We start from the raw sequence: 26,728 nt of genomic DNA, 5'->3' as shown, positions 1-26,728 counted from the left end.
ACACACACACACACACACACACACACACACACACACACACACACACACACACACACACACACACACACACACACACACACACACACACACACACACACACACACACACACACACACACACACACCACACACACACACACACACACACACACACACACACACACACACACACACACACACACACACACACACACACACACACACACACACACACACACACACACACACACACACACACACACACACACACACACACACACACACACACACACACACACACACACACACACACACACACACACACACACACACACACACACACACACACACACACACACACACACACACACACACACACTATATATATATATATATATATATATATATATATATGATGGATTTGCCTGCTATGACTACTATTACTGCGAATGAGAGTTTTTATGTGCAGTATTCACTAATAAGTGTGTTTGTTACTGCAAACACGTGCGCTTATTCCGGTCGGAAGTTCTCACTTTTTCAATTAGTGCATTTAGAATATTTGTTATTTTTTCCCTTACACACATATTGTGAATATATAAGTGTGTGTACCCTTTGATCGATTTAATTGCCTAGGCAGACATTCGTCATTCTTCGCGCCACGCAGTTAATAAACCTGGTTTATTTCACTCTAATATTGTTTTCTTCTATCATTGTCCCTGATCAATATCCACCAAGAAGAAGCGCACGTAAAATGACACGATATCAATAATAAAATGTTCTTACGTAGCTTCATGTTGCAGAGATACCAGTTACTTTTTGAAGACAGTGGTAAAAACAGCAGTTCACTTGGCTAAATCTACATTTGGTACCAGCCGTAAAGTGTCATTGGCGCACCAAAGCAACTAAAACATAAAAAAAAAAAATGTACTGCACAGACGTTCCGCGAGAAAAACTGGGCGTCCGCCAAGTGTCCGCGTAGCGAACGCGTGATCGCTAGCAGACGACGCGCTTGACAACGACATCAAAATTGAATACGTCGCGTTGTATAATCTATGCCTCAAATATATATGTTTGGGAAAATGGTGTAAACATAATTTTGCAGTTGAAATAAAGCACTATTTTAAGCGCGTACTATGCACAATCGGCCTCGGCACCCGCAGCGAAAGTACGTTGAATATGCCGCCGAGCGCGTCTCCACCCCAATTCAGTTCGCTCGCAGCGCCCTCGCACAATTTTTCCACACGTGGCGCCTCAGCGGCAGAGCGCCGTTCGGCCCATTCGACCATTAACTGCATAGAGCATAGAGTTTCTAAATAAAAGTTATAGTAAAGTTATAGTAATATGAAACTCTATGGCATAGAGTTTCTCACTATAAAACATAGTGAGAAACTCTATGATTAACTGACCCGCTCCTCTTGTTAGCCACCGTACCCTTGTGGCCAGATGAGGCAAATAGACCGTCAAAGCCAGAAAGAAATGTAGACACTTTCTATCCAATCCAATCTCGCGCTGTATCCGCTCAACAAAAACTTTGCGATTTGCATCTTTGGATCTTTTGGATGGCGTAGGCATCGGCGGCACGGCGGAAGCCCGCATCAGCAGTCGCCTTCCAGCTGTTAGGTTGAACTACTGCTAAAGTTCTAAGCACATCGTGCAATTGCATGTCCATTCATCAGCTCTGTATAGACATTTTTTTGATATGGGTAGAACGATAGCTTACGACGATCATGTTCAGAAACTGATCAGCGAGCTCGTCCAGGTCAAGAACTCGTTGACAGTTGGTGTGATCATCGGGCAGGTAAGCTGGAGCGTGGATGGAGGTATCGCTCTTTACTGATCAAAAGCAATTTCGTATTTGAGTTGGTCGTTTTAACCATTACTATTGTGATTTTAATTAAAGGCAAGGAGCGTTTAACATCCAAGTAAAATAGTGGGCAGGCGAACTGTGTGCACACTGCAAAGTAATGAACATCAACGTGTTGCAGAGCACGCAACAGCGAGACATCGTGGTGCACATTGCGAATACGCCCCAGAAGGATGACGAAGAATCACAGGAGGAAGGCGACGTGAAGCTGTCGCACAAGTCCGTCGGCGACCAAGCAGACATTGAGGAAGCCTGGATCTGCCAACATGCGAAGCAGGTCAGATGAACCTTGCTTGAAGCTGACCTTAATTGTCATGGAATGATAATCAAGTGCACATTTACCTTCTAAAAGATGTGCAACACTTTGCGAGATTAAGTGCGTCACCTACGCCGGAATTTGTCTAAATAGGTTGCGAAAAAAAAAAAATAAAAGTAGAAAGAAAATAGCGTTTTTCGTTTTTCTGGACATTTACTGTGTGCGATGCTTGTGTATGAGCAGCATTCCAGCCTTCCCCTTGTAATAAGGTGGAAACGAGTACATACGATGTCATGCCTTTTAATTTTTGAGACCTGACAAATAGCTGAGAGGAAGGAGGACAACAAGTAATTGGATGCATGACACTGTAACACCAGTGGGCTATGAAGAATAGCAAACGAAAGCCGGATGTGGTGGCATGAAAGTTAATGTATTAGCAAAGTCTAGCATGAATGCTACAAATGCAGCCATCTTTTCAACAATTTTGCATGTGGGAAAGTTTCTGTCAATTGTAAAATTGTGCAAGGAGACTATCAATATGGACTATTTGAAAGCGACTGCCTGCCTTAACCACTCGGCTGCAATTTGTTCCAGAGGAAGGGAGAGGGGGGTGACGTATCTGGTAGTCCCCCTTAGTTTAATATGCTATAAGTATGGCACGTTTCCAAGAAAGTGGAAAGAAATTGTTGCACTCATAATCATTAACCACTTTGTACATGGTGTATCATATATGGTGGGCATAGAACTTCTTGCATAACGGAAGTCGAAAAGAAAGAAAATGCTATGTATTCACCTGGAATCTATGTCCAGTCTAGCAATGAAATACATAGCAACTTTAGCATTGGAAATAATTTGAGGTATTTTGCCTTTAAAAATACATGGTGGCAGCTCGCCACGTAATGTGCAAAAAGTTCGTAAATAAACAGGTTATTTTCACAATTTATGCACTTTATGCACAATTTATTTATTAGCCTACTTTGATGTATTGATTGAGAAATACATTCGGATGGTTCTGTGAGGCAAGCATTGATTACTGTACCATATATGTAGGGTTGTTTGTTTTCGGGTAAAACCCGATAATTCCTGATTTTTGCACCCCGAAGAAGATTTATCAAAATCAGTTTAAATCTGATTTCTCCTTGAAGTTGCCCTTTCATGAAGAATAACAATAAATGCAGGTGTTACAAAACTAATGAATGCTGCCTACCTTGTGTGAGCAAGGGGCCAAGATATATCATTTTAGTAATAATATTCATATGTGAGTATAATATGTGCTTCCTTTTTGCTAAATACTCAATCAAAAAACCAGCATATATAATATATTCAGTGCCTGCCTCTGTTGAGTGAATGAAAGCTTGTTGCTTTTATTACTGGCCAAGCTTACATTCATGAATATGACAGTGGCCCATAAAATCACATTCCCTGCACGTCGCTTATGTGTAACTGGCGGTATTGTGCTAGAAAGTGAATGCAGCACTGACGTTCCTCTGCATTGTGAATGCCAGCTGTGACGTTGAGAGGACGTTTACTTAACTATGTTACGTACAGAAAAGGGTGGCAGATTAGGCTTGTTGGTATTCTGTTAATTTTGTTGCAAGAGTGTATGGCATGAAGCAGTAAACCAGGATGACAGAACACAAGAACGAAAGGCCCCAACAAGTCTAGAATGGATACAAAAATGCTCTATATGCATATGGTAATGTAGGTCAACAAGGGCTTGTAGGGCAAGGTAGAGCACCTCACCTCTTACGAAGCATGCTTGTCTGCACTATACTACCATACTTTTTTCCGTTTGTTAAGCTTAGGGAAGAGAACAAAGTAAAGAAGAGATTGCCAAACGTGTCTGTTGTTTTTGCTTATGATTTTTTTTAAAGTACAGTAGACTCGCGATAACTCAAACTCTGATAATTCAAACTTTTGGTTAATTCAAACAAATTTCAAATTTTTGGTTGGCCAGCTATGTTTTCAATGTATTTTAAAGCCGCTTAATTCAAACTGCGCCATTGCGTTAATTCGGTTAATTCATACTTTTTGCTTTTCCGTGCCGGAAAATATCTGCTGCTTTTGTCATTTCTAGCTGAACATTTGCATTATTATATCACTAACAGGTTACATATAACGTCAATTGATTGCCTACATGTGTCATAGTGACCAAACAGTGTGCACCTACAATCGCGTGTTGATTGAGGATGCGCATGACCTTTGGCCATCTCTCCTTTTCCCAGTGTGCACACGTGTCAACTACTGATATAACGAGCACTTTTCCCGGAACTGTCGAGTTTGTTATAAATGGTTTCGAATGTATTATTGAATATATGTGAATGTTTCATTACAACACAAGTTGCTATGTTGCCCCGAGTCGTATCTACGAGAACTTCTGATAATTCAAACTTCTGATAATTCAAACAAAATCCTGGGGTCCCCTCGAGTTTGAATTATCGAGAGCCTACTGTATAACTTAAGTCTGCCAGTCAGTGAGGATTTGTATGAGCTTGTCACGTGACTTGCAGACGGCTCTCTGTCATGTCCATCTACCATGTTCTCGTGAGTGATTTCACTTGTTTAACATGTTCACTCCGACGTGGTTTAAGGGTGGGTCACAGCAATTATTCCCCCTGTGTGGCTGTGCAGGGCTTCCGTGCAGTGTGCAAGCTACTTCTTTGCATACTCACTTGTGTAGACCATTGTACCCGCTGGCCTGAAGCATTTCCTCTCTCTGGCATAACAGCACTTACAGTGGCTTCTGCATTTGTCAGTGGCTGGATCTCATGCTTCGGATGCCCCAGCGTTATTACGACTGATCGCGGCCGACAGTTCGAATGTGATCTCTTCCGTGAACTCACATGCCTGCTTGGCATCTGCCATATCCATACTACTGCGTATCACCCATCGACAAATGGAATGATTGGACACCTTGTTACAAGCCGAGGTTTGGGGAACCTTCTACAGCGTCTGTTTGGAGCTTGAACCAGGTTGACCATCGGAGAGGGTCCGGCAGGGAAGACGAGGCGACGTAAGAACTAGTAACAGAGGTTTAATACATGGTTACGGGTGAGCGGTGTGTTCCAATGAAAACATACAGGAAAAGTTCAGCATGCATGCACCTGCACGCTAGGGCAAATCAAAAGTGTTCTCCACATGGCTGCTGGCTGGCTTTCTTATACCCTCCACCATCTGGGCACTATCCCCCTCTCCTCTCCACCCCCCCCCCCTTACTGCAGGACATGGGGCAAACCAGACGAAGTAAAGATGGTAGGTGAGCGTAACGGGGTGAACGTCCTCAACGGGGCAAGAAGCGTTGCAAGGTGGCATGACGGGTTTTGTCTCCGACCCTCGCGACTGACACGTCTATTCATGTTGACGAGCGAGATCGTTAAGCACGCCGATTACACGTGGTCTGAGCATGGCCGCTCAAAGTGAATCGGAATTGACTACACGTGGACAACAAGAGAACTGATTGAACCGGGCGGCATGTGGACGAGAGGAGTGAATTGGCGACTTCGAGTGTAGTGTCTCCTTGGAGCGTTGACAGTGAAGGCATTTGTGAGCCCAGCGGTGCACTTCGGAGTTCACACTCAGCCACACAACGCAGGAAGTAATTAGACACTGGGTGGCATGAACTCCGGGATGACTTGTGCCGTGTAGCTTGTCAAATACTTGATGGCGGAGTCTGAATGGAATGAATGGGCGTGTTCGACCCCTCGACACGTCTCAAGTGATAGGACCTGAAAAAAAGGGAGGGGTACGTCGGGGACAGCGCTAATGACATAGCCGAGGACTGGAGGTCCCGAAGCTCAACATCTGAACGCCATGCCGTGGAAATTTCTTCGAAGTCAGCTGTGGCCATGTATATTGCGTTGGTATGGGAAAAGGCATCTGCGGCTGCGTTGACTGGGCCTTGAATGTATTGTATGTCCACGGTGAACACGGAGATGAAATTGAGGTGCCTTATCTCTCGTGCGTAGTAAGTGTTCAGATTACCATGAAAAGCAAACGTCAAAGGCTTGTGATTTTCTGAGGACTTGAAAGCTTGTTCTTTCCAGCTTTTGTCGGAAATGTCAAATGCCCAAGTATACCGCCAGCAGCTCGGGACTGAATGTGCTGTAGTGCATTTCTACAGGCTTCAGTTTCTGGTAGAAAAATCCGAGTGGACACCAGGAGTTGCATTGGAACTGTTGTAAAACTATGCCGACAGCACACTAGATGCATCGGGGATAAGACTCATTGGTGCAACATGTAGAGGATGCAACAGCACGGTGGCATCTGCCAATGCGTTTCTGCCAGCTTGGAAGGACACTTCGGCGTCGGATGTCCAGGATAGTGGATCGGACGGAGCTTTAGTGGTCTTGAGAAGCTCGGTCAGTAGTATAATAATTTGGGTGATGTTGGGAAGAAAACTGTGGTGGAAGTTGAGCAGCCCAAGGAAGTTGCGGAGCTTTCGCAGTGACGTTGGGCGAGGGAACTCGCGCAAGGCTGGAATTTTCTTTTCCAACGGCCTGATTCCTTTGGAAATCACGTGGTGTCCAAGGAACTGAATGTCGTGGACACCAAAGACACACTTTGCGGGGTTGATGAGAAGGCCGTGTTCCTGGAGCCGAGAAAACAGCTGGCACAAATTGTTGCTGTGCTGTTCGGGGGCAATACTACCCACCAACCCCACTGCACCCACATTGGTCTTGACAAGATCTTGACATTGGTCTTGACAAGATCAGCAAGACATCTTGAAAACCATTTTAAACGTTTACAAGACGTCCTGAAGGCGTTTTGGCAAGATATCAGCGACTTCTTTAAGACATCTTGCCAAAACTTCGTCGGATGTCTTAAAACGTCTTTTAGCCGTCCTTAAGATCGTCTAATGCACCGCCAGATTTGGGATATGAGACATTTTACAAAACATTTTGTATTTAAAACGGATAGAAAACGTTTTACAATGTGTACTCGAAAAGTTCGAATGGTGTCGCAATTATAGCCTTGGGATGTCCAGCTGGCTCGACAGAGATTTGATGGTATGCCTTCACTAAATGTATCTTGCTGAAAATTACTGTTCCAGCTAGGTTGGCTGCGAAGTCATGAATGTGAGGGAGTGGATAGTGATAGGGAAGGTGCGCGCATTGAATGCACGTTAGTGTCCGCATGGGTGCCAATTCCCCTGGGTCACGCTTTGGTACCATGTGGAGAGCTGAAGACCAACAGCTCGATGAAGGACGGATGATGCAGCATGTGGTTGAATTCCCTCCTTGTGATGGCAAGGCAGTCACTAGCGAGGCGTCTGGGTCGGCAGAGCACTGGGGGGCTTGTGACAACATGATGAGTACGTTGTGACGTACTGGCAGCTCAAGATTGGAAGGTTTCGTGATGGCTGGGAAGTCTGGGAATTGAGGCAAACGCAGATGTGGGTATCTGGGATGCCGTTCTAGTGGTCGATGTCATAGGTGTGATGATGCCTTGTATAGACAGCCTAGTCACCGTGTCCAAGAGGTGACGAGCGCGGAGGTCAACGCTAAGGGCTAAGTAGGTCAGAAAATCTGCACCCAATATTACCATGCGTACGTCTGCAACAACGAACACCCATCGGAAGGTGCGTCGGAGACCCACGTCGGTGGTAAGATAGCGCTGGCCATATATGTTGTTAGAAGAGCTGTTGGTTACTTGAATGGGGTGCGGTTTTCTAGGCACGCTGCCGGTCTAGTCGCCTGGCAGGAACGACGCTGACCTCTACACCTGCGTCCACGAGAAATTGTTGTCTGGCAATCCTGTCAGTGACGTAGAACAAGCGGCTTCTTGTACGGTAAGAGTCACAGGCCGCCATCAGTGACTCTGTGCCATGTTTTCCTGCTAGCTGCAAGGGCAACGGCACTGACGTGCATTGGCACCAAATTTGTTGTGATACCAGCAGTATGTGTTGGGACAAGGGCCAGGGCGGGAGCTGGATCGAGAAGGGAATCTGGAACGGCAATCGCGGTTGTGCTGACGACGGTGGGGCAATGGCCGTAGTGAAGTAATGGTTACAGCAAAATTGTCAATCATTTGCTCAAGGCAAGACTGCCGACCTTCGAGGTGTGACAGCGGAACGGTCGTTGCCATGGTACCTCTTGCTGAATAGTCAGCAATGCAGTTGGCCAGCTCTGCAAGATTGTCGAGGGACATGTCTTCTGGTGTGGTAGCCAAGGGGACCATGAGACTCTGCAGCAGGTGCTGAAGGAACAGGTCATGCAGCAGCGGGCTGTTTGCGTCCAGCTTACAGTCACTGAGGAGCCACCACATACAACGTAGAAGCTCCGATGGTCGCCGGTCGCCGAGCTCTTCGTTTAGAAGCTGCTGGAGGCGCTTCGCCTCCAGACGTGGACATGCGTTGCAGCACTGTCGTTTTGAAGTGGTCATAGGGGGTGGTGTTGTGGAGTGCGTCCACAACATCTTGGAACCCCTCAACCACCTCTGTATGGAGTGCTGAGACAGCGTAGGGGAACTTCGCGTGCTGTGAGGTAATGCACTGAAGGTCGAAGATAGCCTCTACCTGAGTAAACCATGCTGCAGGATTTTGTGGCCAAAAGGACGACAGGTGAATCTGCACCGTGGCGAGGCCCTCTGCGCTGGTTCTTTGACATCAGTCCACCATGAGTTTGTACCCCATGGCACAACCGTGAACGCCAAATTCTACGTGAAAGTGCTCAAGCGACTCAAACGAAGGATTCATCGCACCCGGCCTGATATCGGGGGCGATTGGAAACTTCACTATGACAACACACCATGCAGCCTGCACCGCCTTCCTCGTGACCCGCTTCCTGGCCGATTGAAAGATGTTAACAGTTCCCCAGCCGCCCTACAGTCCCGACGTGGCTCTCCCAGGCTTCTTCTTTCTGCACTTGAAAATTCCCATGAAAGGACATCATTTCGCGACAGTTGGCAAAGTCGAAGAGGCTTGCACCAAGGCTCTAAAGGACATTCCTGAGGAGGCCTACCGTGACGCCTTCGATGGTTGGAAATCTCGCTAGAAGCAATGTAACGACGCAGGAGGAGCCTATTTTGAAACATTTTATTGTATTGTACTTTTTAATCGACTCACTGACATTACTTTTCGGACAAACCCTGTATAAATAACAACTAACAGCTAAACTAAGAACTACGCATGGGCAACTTTTTTAACTGTAGCACTCATTGTGATCACAGTTACACGTTGACAATATCCAGTACGAGCACAGTACCGTTCGTACGCTACAAGTTTTTCATTGTAACTTCGCAGTTTTATTGCTGTACATTAGGCATAGTAGGGTCAAAGCCGCTGGATCCGTTTATCAGAGTGGGCGTTCTCGCGAAGCGGGGCGAAGTCTCGAGCAGCGGCTGCGAAGTGGGGGAGTGTGACGTCAGCGGTCAACGCTAGCGCGCGGGCCAAGGATGGCATCGCGTGGTTAGAGAAACGGGAGCAGATGCGCGCCTTGTGTAAAAGGATGGCGTCGCGCGGGAAACAAAACATGAAGATGCTGGCTCGCGCTCTCGGCTACTAGAACACATCGTTCTTCTTGTAGGTGGCGTCGTGAGTCTTCATACGCGGTGATTTGCATATCGTAAACAACAAGCGTAGTAGTTGCTGCGTTGGAGCTCCAAAGCAAACGAAGGTGTCTCAGCCGAACACAAAGAATCTCCTTAAGGAAATCAATGTGACCCAACAGAACTCCAAAGACGGGCCCGTGCTTACGCATTTATAACGAACCTGCAACAGATCATCCCAAATTTTATTTTAAGAAACAATACAGGCTAGATATACCAGGTGTTCAAAATTAAACATTATGGTTTTCTTAAAGTTAGGCACTGGGAGGTACGTGAAGAGCACCTGCGCAAATAAGTTATGTGGCCAGGGGGACACAAAGTCAGGTGATAATTATCGCTGTCAGCAGCGAAATTAAATAATTAACTTTTTATTGACTGCAGTAAGAAACACGACTGCCTCTAAGTTTTCAATACAAACGTACCCACTTACTGCAGTCGACAAACAATGATTGTTCAATTTTAGTTAATTGGACTGTTCACAGCGACTATTATCATCTCACTTTGTGACCCCTCTGGCTACATAACTTATCTGCACATTATTGGTCTTCGCGTGCCTCCCAGTGCCTAATTTTAAGAAAAGCATAAAGCTTAGTTTTGAACACCCTGTATTATCAGGCACAGCCGCCAAGCACATGGCTGTATTGGGTAACGTCCTTTTCCTATAAGCTCGGAGAAACCGATATCTGGCTTCGCTACAGGTCTTCTTCCTCTTTCTGGGGTTTTACGTGCCAAAACCAGTTCTGATTATGAGGCACGCCGTAGTGGAAGGCTCTGGATTAATTTTGACCACCTAGGGTACTTTAATGTGCACTACAACGCAAGCACATGGGCGTTTTTGCATTTCAACATCCATCGAAATGCGGCCGCCGCGGTCGCGATTCGATCCCGGGATCTCGTGCTCAGCAGCGCAACGCCTGAGCTGACTGAGCCACCATGGTGGGCTACAGGTGTTGCTCTAGACGTATAAAACGCGGGTTTGTCGTGAGCAGAAACGGTGAATTTTGATAAATAAGAAAGGCTACTGTCATCATCATCATTGACAGAAGCTGACCCCCCCCTCAGAAAAAGCCTGGATCCGCCCCTGGAGCGTACCATATATAAAAGGCGGCCGAGGAAGCGGACGGTGGCTGCTAGAGTATGAAAATTCTAATCAAGAAGACTTAATTCATAATCACCTGTGGTTGCACTATTTTCTTTGATTAATTATGCACTAAGTGGTTTTATTGAACTTTACGTCTTTGGTGACCTTTCCCAATGCACGTATGCATGCTGGCGCGAGCTTTCGCACGCCGGCACGCGTATGTGTAGTTTGGCCTTTAAACTTCATTTTCGCTACTGTTTTTTTTTTTTTTTTTTCATTTCTGTTTAAAAAGACACTGAAGTGAATTTCAGATTTGGAAGAATGTTGTAGACCAGGTCTTATAGGTCACTATTACATCATTCTGCTGGGGCATAGAACCATAATTTATTTATAAAATGCCAAAAAAGAAAAGATTGCTTGCGATTTCATCAGCACTTGCATGACCTACTCATGAATCAATAACGTACAGGTGGTTGGCCACTGCCTTCATATTTTTTGTGCAGTCATATTTTATTCTATTTGAATAGAAAGTGCACTTATGCTGCACTTGTATCTGTGAAGATTCTAAAAAGAATTGCAAGATAAGAATTGGAAGGTTGCGGTGTCTGTCCGCTTAAGTGGCACATTGATCTATGGCTTCTTGCAAAACTTGGCCTAGGCGCTTTCCAGTGTTGTCTCCTGTACATTTCAGACATTAGGTGGCACCTTGATTCCATATTGGGAAGTGAATTTGAAACCATGCCATGCACTTGTGTGTGGGAGCTTGCATTTGTACATACTACGACAAAATAATTTCACTATCTCTGACGATAGCCTGAAGAAAAGAGCTGTGTACCAAGTGCTTTGTATGCAAGCCCACCTCCATTTTGGGTGATGCTGACTAAGTAGTGTAACGAAGCGAAGTCGAAGTCATCATGCAGCTCTGGTACCACCTATTGTAGTACTGGTGGTACCACCCACACCTCACTGATGATTGGCTTGTATTAATAGGTCATTGAGAATGTGGCAAATATAAATAGACCTTCTTGAACCTATATTTTCAAGAAATATGTTTAAATGAGCATAGAAGCTACAACCTATGGCATAGGGAGCCTGGATTAAAATTTTCACCAGCGAATATATTGAGTAACAATTGCCTTTAGTGTCATTTTACCTTGTTTAGGTAGCCTTATAAGTTACTCACTGGCATACATTCAGTGTACAAAATAAAAAAACTATAAAATGTGCTGTTTTGTTGTTTTGATATATGTTGATTAGTCATATCAGCCTGTTTTGCAGTCATGCAGACTTGGCACCGTGTTTAAATATTTAAATATTTAGCCTTATTCATACAAAATATTTTTTTTCTGTTCCTCTTTGCCCACTTCCTTAAAGGGGCCCTGCAACGCTCCAGAGAAAGCTTGTTGGGTGACATTGATAGCAGCATCTCCATGCCGCGATTTCATACATGTTGTGCGGCAGACGCGACGTCAATGTGTGGCACTATGAACATTGGTCAAAATTGAAATGTACAAGTTACATTCGCATGATATTGCAAGTAGGGTGAAAAAAAAATACAGCATTACATTTTAAAGCCGTAGTAACTATTGCGTAATTATCAACCAGCCACAAACAATGTGTTGCAACTATGGCAACAGCGCATCAACATGCCGAGCACATGGTGCGCCAATGGCCGCCTCGCAGAAGCTGTTATAAATTTAGAAGTGAAGCCATGGCCTCTGAAACCAGACTGCACATTGCCTGATCACGGAGGCTATTTATGTAACATCAATGCTCTGCAGCTGTTAGGCATCATACTTCATACTACCACGTCATGTTGCGCTTCTAAGCACAAGATTGGGGGATCAAATCCTGGCCATGGTGGCCGCATTTCGATGGGGGCAAAATGCAGGAACGCTGGTGTACCATGCATTGGGTGCAAGCTGAAGAACCTCAGGTGGTCCAAAAAATCTAGAGTCCTCTACTATGGAGTGCCTCATAATCAGATCGTGGTTTTGGCAAGTAAAACTGCAGAGTTTAAGTTATTTTTTAACATTTAATTAATTACCACATTAATTGGTACAAAAATTTGCCACAAAAGTTTGAGTTGAGGGTTATTCTCATTTTGCTTTTGTTTTAGACTTTCTCCAAACAATAACTTAAGTTTGTGTGTGTAATTATAATAATCTCTTTTTCTCCTAGTTTTCTGACCTGCTAAGAAAAGGTCTAGAGCAAAAATAGTGGCCATATTGACACAATGGGCACATAACAGAAGGGAACATTTTGCTTGTTTGACCATCTAAAATAAAGCTATGGGTCAAAATGATGATTGGTTTAATACTATAAAAGGAAAGATGACAATGTTGCATAATCAAGCATTTGGCAGATATCACGTTATTTAAAACTTTGATTGGCAAGATTTGCATTGGGTGCACATTAAGGAACCCCAGGTGGTCAAAATTAAGTGGAGTCCCCCACTACGTCGTGCCTCATAATATTGTGGTTTTGGCTCATAAAACCCCAGCATTTAATTTACTTTAAATAGACATGATTGATTTGTTCACTGATTGATTGATTCATTAGGTTTAATGCCCCAAAGAAATGCTAGAGCTATGAGCTGTAAAGCCCAGACCACACATACGCTTGCAGATGCGCGCAAGCTCGCGTCTAAGCATTTTGCGCCTGCTGCGCCTAGTGAGGAATGGCAGTTTGCATCCACAAGTACGCGCAACAGCTCGCGCTCACTGGCCTGACTCGTTGACGCCTTGGCAGGCGCCACTTCGTATTTTGTTATTGACAGTGTTTCAAAATGCTTCGATATCTATAAATGTAATTGTTATATTTTTAAAGCTGTTAGATCAGCACAAAAAGTGAAGAAAAAGCACTTTCTTGCATGGTATAAATCTGCTTCACTGAGAGTTGAATGTACCGCGCCGTCGCTGCGTAGCCAGGCGCGCCGACGCGAGGCAGCCCAAGCGCGCGATAACAGAGAAGAGCTGTTCACTGAGATTGTGCCGTGTTTTGACGCGCACGAGCCGTGCCGCACCGTCTGCACATGCGTGAGCACTCGGACACGAGCTTGCGCGCGTCCCCAAGCGTACGTGTGGGCATAATGGGAGGTTCCAGATTAATTTTGACCACCTGGGGTTTTTTAACAGGCACGTAAATCTAAGTACACATGCGTTTTTGCATTTTGCTCCCACGGAAAGGCAGCAACTGCAGCCTGTTCAAAGCCAGTGACTTTATGTTAAGCAGCAAAACGCCATAGCCCCTGGGTCTCTGCGGTGTTCTTTTTTTTTTTTTGAGGAAGTGAAGTGCGTGCTTCAGAGTTTATTGTGACAATGGAATTCCAAGTTAAAAAAAAAATGATTGTGCTGCTTTCATTGCAGTTCCTTTCAGTGCATTCATCTTCAGAAAAGTGCATGCAAAAGTGGGTTGCCCCTGATGTGAACATTTGTCACTTCTTAAGTATAACTGTACACTTGCATTCTTGGAGCTAAGGGCTTTTTACCCATGCCATACAGGTAACACGCATGCTTCCTGGAGGCATGGATGTGCTGGGACTGTTTGCTGTGGGTACTCCAGAAGAGCTGGCAGCTGCTCAGCCCAAGCTTAGACAGGTAGGTTACAGCTGCGTGAGGACACTTATGTTACGTAGCCTCCTTCTTAAAGCCTTGAACCATCTCCATGTGAAAATTCTGGTTCCTCCTAGAAATTTTAAGGCGCTGTTAAAGAAACGTCGCAATACTTTTTCAGAAAGGTACAGAAATAGCTGAGTGATATATGCTTGAATCCATTAGGTTTTACCTCTTGCTCTTCTCCACACCTTTCTACTGCTGTTTGGCCTCACCTTATGGCATGCCACACCTCCACAGCACATGAAGAACAGGGAAGAGCACAGCCATTGTTAACATAAATGAACTGTTCATATGGCCATAGCTGACTACAGAACATCTAGTCAATCTCCTGGTGCATTCATACTTCTTAAACATGCCAAAAAGAGAAGTAAGCTCACAACCTCAGTCCTTGCCCTCTAACTCTTTTCTTCTTACCTTAGGGAAAATGGCCGTTTTTTTTTTTTTTTTGTAGGTAACATTAGATTTTTTTTCTGAAGAAACTATTGCACTCAAAATTGTATGCAATACATGAAAGCAAAGCAGAATGAATCCACTTTTCAGGTATGCAACATTTATTAACAAGATTTATCCCATAAAACAAATATAAATTGTCAAGAACAAGATTGTAGAATAAAATTGAACAAAACTTGTAAAGATAGGCTTGTACATAAAAATAAAAATAATTCTGAACATTTTTTGAAATATACACAATGTTTCGCTATCTAATAGCCACTATTAGCGAAGAAATCAAAATTTTTCTTTGAAAACTACTTGCGCTTTGTGGGGTCTCACATGTGCTCTTGGGACAAAGGAACGACAACACAGTAGTGCAAACAATCAAAAGGGCATTTATTGCACCTTACATACACTAACATACACTAACACACATACACTAACACACACTAGCCGAATTACAACCAATAGAACATTCACATGGGCGCGCGACAAATCAAGGAAGTCCGACTCACCGCGACCCGATAGCGAGCGAATATGTTCGCCCCATGCTGTGACACCATTGCCTAGTCGTTCACGTGTACAGTCACGCGAACGGTGGCGCGCTCAAACGATCCGTGTTCGTCCATACCGGTGTCCTGCTCTTAGCCTCGCGCGACGGTCGTGCGAAGCGGGCCGGCGCACGCGCGAAGCGTTCGTGCGTGTTGGCCGCCGCTCCCAACCCAAAGAGTTCGCCTTTGACCTTTTGCGCCCAAGTCACCCCGCTGTTCTGTGGCGCTAGCATCGTGACACTCGCGCCATCTCTCGCAATGCGCCGCAACCACACCGACCGCCGCCGTTAGCCACGCGGTGAAGCCGGACCACGGGAGCCACGCCGGGAAAACAACATCAGGGGACGCGTGAGTGTCGCGCATCCCCACAGCTTCAAAAATTTCACTGGAAGCCCTACAGTTGGCCGTGCTGTGCAGCAAAGTAGCTCCTCGATGGGAAACATAGGAGAATGTTGCAAGTCTTGCAGTAAACACTTGTTTTCTGTGTTTTGCTCTCTAACATGTTTTGCAGTTTTGGTATGTCTCCATGTTAGCTGGCTGGTACTGAAGGGCTTCAGTTGGTGGAGGCGCACAAACTAGCAGTGCATCCTCAAGTTCTGGGTTGGTTTCAGTCGTCGTCACTCTCAGAATCAGTCAGATGAAAAGGCAGCATCCTCAAGCTCGCTCTTGCTTGCGCTGTCGATAAAATCTGCTGCAGACGCAGCGGTATCGCGAGAGCTGCGATGTGTTGGAGCGTGCTCGCCACTTCTGGAGGCAGCTGTTCTTGCTTTCAACTTCGACGAGCGCAGCTGCGTCTTCAGAGCCTGTTCAAAAATCGCTGCCATGCGGGGAAAAACGAACTCCATAAGAAACGAAAGTTTAGTTCTCCTACTGTACTTCAGATGGCGCAGTGTGTCCGTGAGCCGTGTGGACGGTCTCGAAAACAGTGTTTGAAGCCATTGTTAGCCTACTCATGATGCCCAATGTGTGTGCTAGGGAAAGAGCTAATGCTTTCTGGTGGCAGGAGCTTCATGAGCATTACATGATATAGCCATGTGTCAGTAATGCTCATGGTCCTAGTGGCTTAGTTTCTTTTGACAAAGGCTTACATTGCAACCATTCCATGTGCTCTATTGTGACAAAACATTTCTTACAGGGAAGGCAGATTGTAAAGCATGAATGATTGAATGTTCCTGTAAGTGCAGTATGAGAGTTGTGAAGCACAGCCTTTTGCACAACCTTTTTTGAAGTTTCTCTTCATTTTTGCTTGTTTTGTTGCTGGTTCACTGAATGGTGCCTGTTTACTTGTACACAAACATATTTTAATTTGATATTTGAAACATATTATATTGTAATCAATTTTGTTGAGGTAAACTTCTGATAAGACCAACAGATTACTAAACCTTTCAAAAAGTATACAGAGTGACCAAAAATTACTCTAACACACTTTGCATTTTTATTTTATTTTATATTGTTCGCATTTTTTAGCACCGACATTATTCAATTTGCGTTCCTTGTGCTTTTTTGATATGGAATTGCTATTTTTATGGTTCTTGGTGTCCTGTCCTTTTAGAAAAAATGGTCTCTGAAGAGTTACGCCACACAATCGTTGCCCACCACAAGCAGGGTATGACGATTCCAGAGATCGCTAAGATGCTCAAATTGCAGCATGTTCAAGTCCATCGTGTCGTCAAACGGTTTCAGGAGACAGGGGGCGTCAAGGACTGGCAGCGAAGCGGGAGGCCTCGAACGGCAAGAACCTGGGAGCTGATATTGGCCGTCAGCAAGAAAATCAAGAGAAATCCACTGAGAAGCATGAGAAAACTCGCCTGAGAGCATGGAGTAAGCAACTCGACTGTGCAGCTACTCATGGAAGAGGATTTCAAGCTCACGGTGTGCAAACCAGTGAAAGGACAGCTGCTCACAAACCCGATGAAGGCCTCCAGGCTGGAAAAGTGCCACAGGATGAAGCAGCTGAGTTGCGATGAAGCCTTAAACTGGATTCTGTTCACCGATGAGACAATTTTCACCGTCGAACCGGCTTGGAATTAGCAGAATCACCTAGAATTGTTGCCGAAGGGTTCTTCGCAAACTGTCAGAGTGGAAAAAACCCGCCGGGGTGGCTCAGTCAGCTAAGGCGCTGCTGAGCACGAGATCGCGGGATTGAATCCCGGCCGCGGCGGCCGCATTTCGATGGAGGCGAAATGCAAAAACGCCCGTGTGCTTGCGTTGTAGTGCACGTTAAAGAACTCCAGGTGGTCAAAATTAATCCGGAGCCCTCCACTACGGCGTGCCTCATAATCAGAACTGGTTTTGGCACGTAAAACCCCAGAAAGAAGAAAGAAAAAATCCATTTTCCCAGGAGCATCATGGTCTGGGGCAGAATTTCAGGCTTTGGGAAGACCAAGCTTGTTCTTGCGCTGAAAGTGGTCGAATTCAATGCCAAAATCTACCGTGAGCTGATCCGTGTAGGCACCGTCATTCCCTGGGCTCAAGGGAAGGCAGAAAACACTGACTGGTGGCTGCAGCAGAACTGGGCCCCTGCCCACGGTGTGAAGAAGACTCGAGTAGTGTGAGACAAAGCTTCCCGGATTCTGGGGGAAGGACGGTTGGCCTTCAAGTTCTCCCGATCTCAATCCGATGGACTTCGCTGTGCTTTCTCAAGCACAAATCCGTCGAATTGCTCAAACGTTCTTTGGAGAAGGCTGGGAGGAAATCACTCCAGAAGACATCACGGCTATGTTGAAGAATTTCCGGAAGCATCTTGAAGCCTGTATCAAAGCGCAAGGTGGACATTTTTGTACTGAAATTTGAGTTCTACAGAATTGAATGGCCTTTCAAATAAAATAAAGCGTGCCTCGTCTTGTTTGCTTGTTGAAGAGCTATGGTTGTTTTTTCACGTTACAGTATTTTTCAGTCACCCTGTATATTCATGCCAAAGGGAATGTAAAATTTTATCAGGCACCCTTCATTTTTATAAATGTGAGAGAAAAAAATTATGATGAAAATGCTTTTATTAAATTTTGGCTTGAAGGCCTTTAGGTGGACTGGGAAAAAGTTGCATGTTTTTGGAGCTGGCCTAGCAGTTGCAGATCCTGAGAAAGCCAAGAGCAAGTTCAGGATGACCCTGTCAAAAGCCGCTGACCTGTTGCTGGCCTAATCCATGCCTTGTAGGATGACATTTGGGGGTCCGAGTGCTTAGTGTGGCCATGGCATTTTCAGAAGTTGGCCATTTTGCCAGGCTGTGTCAATATTTGTCATCATACCGTAAAATTCCGCAGAAGCGCCCAGTCTCGCTCAAGCGCCCAGTATTAACATTTCCAAAACTTCAGAATTCTGAAAATTATACGTTAAGCGCCCACCCCCTCCAGAGCGCCAGCATGCTTCACCGCAATACTTTGCGTATGCTTCACTGCGTAACACTGCTGTATTGAAGCGAAGCTGACTTTTGGGAACCAGCATTGTGCAGCGCGTCGTGCTTGTTTCAATGAAACAAAAATTATTTCTATGAAAAGCACAGCACTGACCAGCAAGAAACTTGGCAGTGAACGTCGAAGTAGCTAGGCCTAGCTTTGCCGCGGTTGTGGCTACAGCTGCAAGCGGATCTGTGTACAAGAGCGCCAGTTCGAGGCGGCTAGATAATCAAAATGGCGTCGGTGGTGGCTTTGATTAATGCCGTTTCAGACCTGCGGTTATGGCCAAAAGTCCGGAAAATCAGACGGCGAAGGTTTTTTGCGTCTGAAATTTCAGACGTTCTTATACATTGACTCGTATGAGGTACGTGGTGGTACCACGAAGGCATTCAAATTATCGAGGATGTCCGGAAAATTGGTCATTGGCTGTAATGCTCAGTAACACTTCGTTGGCCACCATATTAATTTTTATTGCTTCGACCAGACAAGCGCCCATATCTAAATTGACCCAATTTTCAGTGAAATTGGGGTGGGCACTTCTGCAGTATATTACGGCAGTCATGTGTCAAGAACTACTGGTCACACCATAAAATGCTGGTTGAAACATATAACATCACATTGCAGCTTAATAGTTGGTGTTTTGAATGCAAGTGAAGCAGACATGGACCTTTCGAGAAATGCACGCCCACTATCAGCGGCAGTCGTAAGGCAATATCGGGAGTCGGAGTGCCGGCCACCAGAGACTGGTGGTTAGGCGCAAGGCATTGTGGGAGAAGGGAGCGCCAGGTGGCGTGCCGCTCGCACGTTGTAGGCGAGGTGAACAGGCAAGTCTCCGGCGGCCACAGTGGCCAGTGCTTCGACTTCCCATACTGCCTTATGGCCGCCGCTGACGGTGCACACATTTCTGGAAAGGTCCATTGTTCAGAAAAATGTTATGCTAAATTCTGAAGAAGCAGCCAGAAATGTGTGACCCCCCCCCAAAAAAAAGAAAAAAAAAAAGATTAGAATGATTTTGTAATTTCACTGAAATGTAGCTAGAAAAAAAATACGTCAAACATATAGAATATGTGTCTTGCTTGTGTTTTCCAACTTTTATTAGCTAGGTCACATCGAACAAAATTTTTGGGGAGTTCGCTGAGATCAATGTTAGCCAAGGTGATGCCCGTGCTGTGTGGGACGGCAGTAAGTGGTAAATGTAAAGGACAAGTATAGTACTTGACTAATTATGCAAAAAATTTTTGTTGTGACTTCTTACAGAATAGGCTCTGGTTCCTTTCCATCTCGATTCTTTCGGACTTTTGAAGTAATGGACTGTCACAGCAGGGTGAACATCCGTTACCTTTCTCACACTCAATTAGACATTCCCTAACAGTTTTGGAAGCAAGCTAAGCACCTTGAACTTGTGCGCAAGCAATGACTGTCACAGCAGTGAACATCCATTACCTTTCTCACACTCAATTAGACATTCCCTAACAGCTTTGGAAGCAAGCTAGGCCCCTTGAACTAGTGCGCAAGCCTCCCAGTGCTGTGTGTGTTTTTTCTAACACAGAATTAGACTGTTTGCATAGTGAAGCAAAAAGAGATAAAACTGCAAGGCAAACTTCTATAAAAGTTGGAGCTGGATTCTACTGCACGCTCTTGTATCCATGAAAACTTCACGCAGTGTCAAGCAGTTTTCATATACACTGCACACGGTTTGTTGAAGCACTGATAAATAAAGTGACCCACAGTAGGTTAAAAAAAAGAATTAATTTGCAGTTATAGTATTATTTGAGCATTGTAGTGATATGTACTCCAGAGCATTTTCCAAAGCTCAAGGCCTTAGTAAAGCAACAAAGCTGGTGGAGCAGGAAATCGGGCAATCCGAGATCATCTGCCAAGTCTGCACTGCTGCTGTCATTTTAGGTTGCACATTTGAGTTGGCTGCAGTGCACATTTTGCATTGTATGATTTCGAAAGTGCAACACGCAGTAGAAGCGAGGTTTGGTGATACCTTCTGTCAAATTTAAATTTTTCATGACTCCCAAATGTGCCAAATATCAAATATCTATTTGACCAAGAATGAAAGTGCAGCATTCAGTTATCTACATCACATGGTGTTGCTTGTAGAATTTTGAAGTCACTGATTGACAGCAGGTTGAAAAGCTATTGATTTACTATGGCACGATAAGGAAGGAGTGTAAATTTTAATATAAATTATGGGGTTTGACGTGCCAAAACCACAATCTGATTATGAGGCACACCGTAGTTGAGGGGCTCTCGATGAATTTTAACGGCCTGGAGCTTAATGTGCACCTACATCTAAGTAAACAAATGTTCTTGCATTTTGCCCCCATCGAGATGGGGCCGCCACAGCCGGGATTGAACGCGTGATCTCGAGCTCAGCTGTGCAATGCCATAGCCACTGAGATACCGTGGTGGGCAATAAGGAAAGAGTTAAATTAATGCCTTCAAGCATATGCATACAGTGGCTCACTAGTGATGATTGATGCGTCAGACAGAAAATGTCTTGATGAACAAGTACTAGCTTGTGGTTGCAGTTTTTTGTCTGTTGCGAAGATATGCAGTGCATATCTCTGTGCTGCATATATAATGTATAACAGTGCATGCACTGTTATTGGCTCCTGACAGTGGAGTTTACTGGCGAGTGCCACCTTACCTGTTGCAGCAGCAGTTCGACGCCAGCACAGACAGGATATCGGCACACTGTAAGACAGCCTAGTCAGCGGCTTTGAAACCTGTTGGTGCACGGCACAATATTGCCATGTGCACTAACAGAACGAATATTTTTGAAACACGTGAGCCGATGACATGCAGCTGAAGCTTCTCAGGTCGCCGTGCATGCTGCGAATGCTGTGAGTACACTCAAAGAATGCTGCGAATACATGCAAGATTGCCGCGTAACTGGTCGCTCGAGGCACTTTGCATGTATTCGCGGGCATCTTTCACGCTCGGAAAAACACTTTTATGTAGCACATAGTGAGCAACATAAAGCTGTATCAGGAGTTTCTCATGTTGCTCTACAATTTGCTCATTCACTTTTCATCTAATTATAATAATTGAGAAGTTGATTAATTAAAACTAATGATCTAATTTGGCCGTATGCAAAAAATATGAGTATCTGCAAGCAACGGCAAACAACATTACCTTAGTTCTGTCGTGCTACGTAGCACTTGCATATTTTTAAAGTTTGGCCCAAGTGAAACACCCTGTATGTACTTTTCCTAAGAACTTCCATTGTGCTGACTGTGCTGATTGGCTGGGACCACATTCTTCATGCAGGCACCTGCATCCCACACACCTAGTCATCGATTATGATGAGCCTGCTGAATTGAAAGTTTAATTCTTATTTATTAGATTTTTGTTTATTAGGGACTGATTACCTCATATCACCCATCACCCCATGGTTGTCACTTCTAACGGCATGCGGCATACCTCTGAAGGAGCTGCCCTTTTACAGTCGACTTCCATTAATTTAACCCTGATGGGGTTGACGCAGTTGATGAATGATCCGGTGGGTCGAAATAAACAAGATGCAGAAAAAAAAATGACAGGACACACCGCTGATTGATTTGGCAGTACTGTGCAGACCACTTATAACGTAACTGCCTTTAGCGTGGGACCGGTTATAGCGTGTTTTTTTTTTTTGACCACCAATATATCTCCCATCGAACTCAATGTATAGGCGGATCGTTTATTGCGTAGGCACGCGAAGCAGAATAGCGGTTATAGGGTGGTTCATTTAAGTGCGTGACCATGAAATCGGCGCACGGAGCACGGCCTTTTCTAGGAGGCATTGAGCACGGCCCGCACAGCCGCACGGTTGCCGGGCGTGCAAACGCGGAGGAGTGGGAGTGCGGGTGCGGGTGTGGAGACCAGTGGCAAAAAGCGATACAAAAAGTCGCAGTTTCCCCCAAAAAGCGAAGCATCAATTGCGATAGCAAATTTACTAGTAGAGTATACGGAGTAAGGATAGTAGTTTTATCGCCTGAATAAACTTGGACACATCCGCTTACTAACTGAATTAACAAGCATCGTGTCAGCGCGCACAAGCAAACATGAATAAATTGCCCTCGATGACCGTAGACAAGCACTGTAACAACGCTGGCATGAGCAAACGCGGCAGGAGCAGCGACCGAAGGTTCGTGTGGTCTATTGCTTCAACGGAAACTGAGCGGCGAAAGCACAGCGCAAAAGTCAGAGCCGTGTGGAGATCGCTTTCAAGATACGGTGCGTGCGACAGCTCTCAGCTGCGCAAAGTACAAGTACGGAGTGACTTGCAGAGCAAAAGCCACGCCCCATCCCTCCCGCGTTGCCTTCGCGCTTTCCTCCTTTCATGTGGGAGACTGAGTCGCCAGTTCCCCTTGCGCCCGGTCGCAAGATACGCATTGAGTGCCGCAGCTAAACGTCGCCTCCCCTCCCTCCCTCCCATCCCTCCACAACCTTCCGCACGATCGCGTTTGCTTTTCACCGTACGTTTGCTCTCCGTGAAAGCATGCATCCCTCGTGCGCTTTCCCTCACACATGCGGCATACAGCAGCATACAGCATTTTTTTTTCTTTTTCAAGAATGGGAGCATGGGCTCGTGCGTGGAGACCAATGGCGAAAAGTGAAATAACAAGGAGGAGAAGGGCAGGAGACTTTGTAGGAAGGAGGGCGCGCGTTTTCATCACTATAGCAGCTTCCGATGAGGGTGCGGGGTAGAACGGTAGCGCTTTTTTCTTTTTAGTTTTTTTTTTTTTCAGTAGTGGGAGTATGGGCGTGTGCGTGGAGACCAGTCTCCAGACGAAAATAACAGCTTTCTTCTGCTGATGCCGCACTTGTCAGGAGAACTTGGTTTCTGTGCTGTGTTGCGATTGTGTTGCATGTGTGTGTGGGTGAAATATGCAATAAATTGTGTTTGAAAGGTGGGTGGCCCGTTTGGCATAAGCAAAAGCCGAAAAAAGCATGCTTTGGTTATAATGCGGTACCGCTTATGGCGCGGATTTTTAGAACTCCCGCAACTTGCGTTATAAGCTGTATTTGCTTGATTCTAACACGCCCCCGAATCAAACACGTGCCCACTTTGTGTCCATCCAAAGTAAAAGACTAATGTAGAAATGACATTAACCGCCGTATTCAGAAATGCAACTTAGCTTGAAGCCCATGCTTGACTTGATTTAAAGGACGCCTGGCGTGAACATGCCATGGACACTCACTGCATTTGCTTCGGCACGTTCACAATAGGCGTCACTTAACTCAAGTCAAGCATGGACTTGAAGCGAAGTTGCATTTCTGAATACGGGGGTAAAGCTCCCAAACAAAATGCAAATCTAATGCGCACCTGATTTTTTATCAAGAATAATGGGCAAGGGTCTAATACGTGTTGTACCATGGTGGCTCGTTTTCTAAAGTCAGCTTTGCCGCAAGAGATCTGTGTTATGCGGTAAAGCATACACATACCGCGGAGGGTGGTTTTGCTTTCGTGTCCAATTGAACAGTGTAGGCAATTCACGGGCAAAATTTCTTGAAAAAAAGAAAAACAAGTGTGCAGTAGAATTGACTAAATACCATTGTCTGACATTGTGAGCTAAGTTCATTGCTTGAAAGTCTTCCTAGGGCAGGCCGAAAATAGTCTTTTTCGACATGAGATCACGTGTGTGCAACACATTCATTGTCCCCAAGCTCCACTAAGACAAACGCTGCCACTAAAGGGGTCAGGCGCTTGCATGCTGACTGGTAAAGTTCTAATTATCTGGCAAAGGCCAATTATAGGATCGAAATAACGAAAGTTTGTGCTCATAGTGTGCATGGGCGCCACCTGGAACCTTTGGTTGAGATTGAATTAACCAAAAAATCGAATTATCTGGAGTCAAATTTTGGACAGAGAAATGGGTGTATGCAGGTTGTGCATGGTGTTACTACCCAGAACTTTTCCAGAACTTTTTGGTTGACTGGTTTTGCAATAATATTGGAACTGTTGCAGGTCAAGAAGAAATCGTGCTTATGATTGTTGTAATCGCAGGTCACTGTGGACAAATATCTTCCTTACTGAATTTTTGTTAGAAATATGACCAATCTTTTCTCATCATACAAACCTATTTGCTGGTTATTTTCATGGGTGTGGCATTAGCCTGTCATTTTAATAACTCTGTACATGACCACAACTTCTGAAACTGGCAGATCTTCAAGGAAAAACTGGACTTAATTGAGAGTTTGGGATCAGCATTTTACGTGGTTGGTAATGTGATTTCTTGGTGGTCAATTGGACAGTACTGCTTGCAATTGACCAGTAAGGTGGCCCTCGTGTTATATTTCATTTTAACGCTGAAGGATGCTTCAGAAGTAGGTTTAAGGGATGGGGAATACAAATCACAAATAGTATTTCTCTTTCATTTATTTGTGGATAATATACATGCTTTATTATATTTGCTTGATCAGGTGCTGTTTGCTGTATTCAAAGTCATTGCTAAGGACCAGAGGATGTCGCTAAACTCTGAGGTGTCTGATCGAATCCAGCTCCAGATCTGCACCTTGACAAGGAAGTATCCTTTATGAAAACCAGAACTAATGTGTGCTTCAGTTTGCTCTCTTGTCAGCTGTTGCTGTAGTCATGTTGAAAAGATTCATTGTAAGGTTCGTTACAGTGCAACACAAGACACGGACAATAGGAAGGAATAAACAACAAACGGCGCTGACTCAACTGGTATTTTATTGAAGAATTGTCTAACATATATAGGTGCAAGATCAAAGAACCATGACATGTGCAAGACACACAGATACATCAAGGCAGCTGTGACGAACTTACACATAATCAAGATGATGATGATGAAATAAACTTTAATTTTCGAGACAGTGTTCCCGAGCGTTTTAGTTGTGGATCACTCTAGGTGGGAGGGTCCCTCATTCCAGGAATCCTCTGGCCGCGATAGCATCCCGGGCTCTGGCGACAAGATGGCGTTGTTCGTCCAGGGCCGGGGTGGAGATCTTGGCCTCCCACGTCTCGGCGAGGAGGTTCACGTCTTCGGACGTTGTATGCTTGGTAACGGCGTCTTCGGGACACCACGGGCACTCGAGTAGCAAATGAGCCAGAGTGTCTGGCATGGCGCAGATCGGGCAGTTGTAGGTGTGTAGTGTCGGGTGGATGCGATGCATGAGGATCCCATGGGTGTACGTATTGCTCTGCAGTCTTCGGAATGCAGTGCTTTTCTCTTTGGTCAGTTTTGGATGAGGTGGCGGGTACACCCTGCGTCCCGGTCGGTAGTGTTGGAGGATGGCGTTATACGTGGGGCATTCAATGTTAACATTGAATGCCCCATAATCAAGAGTGACAAAAATAACGAAGCTCCTTGTCATGAAGAGCGATAGACGGTTCGCCGATACATGCCTTTTCCCTAATCTTTATATTGTAAGCCTCAGCGATTTCTCTTGTCAATTGGCTTGCATGCCAAAAACACGTGAGCCAATTGACAAGAGAAATCGCTGAGGCTTACAGTATAAAAATTAGGGACAAGGCATGTATCAGCGAACTGTCTATCGCTCTTCATTACAAGGAGTTCCGTTTCTTTTGTCACTCTTGATTATGAGTAAGTTCGTCACAGCTGCCTTGATGTATCTGTGTGTCTTGCGCATGTCATGGTTCTTTGATCTTGCACCTATATTTTGTAAATAAAATATCAATTGAGAGTCAGCGCCATGTTGTCATTTCTTCCTTCCTATTGTCCGTGTCTCGTGTTGCAAAAACCTTACAATGAATCCTAACCAACTGGCCCAACTTGCCGTCTTGATATTGAAAGGTGTGATATTGAAAGTCAGAAAAGCACAGAAATAATTTGGGGTAATTTTATCGAAGCATTGACCTTATTGTCTTATGCAACTTACGAAGGGGATGGGGCAGCATCATTGCTGAACTATTGAGTGTTGTGTTTGATGCTGACGTCTTATTGCCACGTATGTTATGACATACAGGAATGATGATAGGCAAATTGCACGAAACAACTGGTGCCTTCTGTCACTGTGCCTGGTTTGTTCTC

At 45.0% G+C, this 26,728-nt stretch overlaps 1 protein-coding gene across 1 annotated transcript in view; it reads left to right on the top strand.

Annotated features, from left to right (window-relative positions):
* The first annotated feature begins 1,505 nt into the window (after nt 1–1,505).
* The window catches only part of LOC119436511 (protein odr-4 homolog), an 80,089-nt gene continuing 54,866 nt past the window's right edge, over nt 1,506–26,728 (top strand). Inside the window, exons 1-4 of the mRNA XM_037703375.2 lie at nt 1,506–1,776; nt 1,964–2,119; nt 14,228–14,323; nt 25,137–25,240. Of these exons, the coding sequence (XP_037559303.1) occupies nt 1,678–1,776; nt 1,964–2,119; nt 14,228–14,323; nt 25,137–25,240 (455 nt within the window). The 5' untranslated portion in view covers nt 1,506–1,677. The remainder of the gene's footprint in view (nt 1,777–1,963; nt 2,120–14,227; nt 14,324–25,136; nt 25,241–26,728) is intronic.

This window comes from Dermacentor silvarum, chromosome 1 (assembly GCF_013339745.2).
Source record: "Dermacentor silvarum isolate Dsil-2018 chromosome 1, BIME_Dsil_1.4, whole genome shotgun sequence".
Classification (NCBI taxonomy): domain Eukaryota; kingdom Metazoa; phylum Arthropoda; class Arachnida; order Ixodida; family Ixodidae; genus Dermacentor; species Dermacentor silvarum.
Note: the sequence above shows the minus strand (reverse complement) of the source record. Positions and strands in the feature narration are given on the sequence as shown.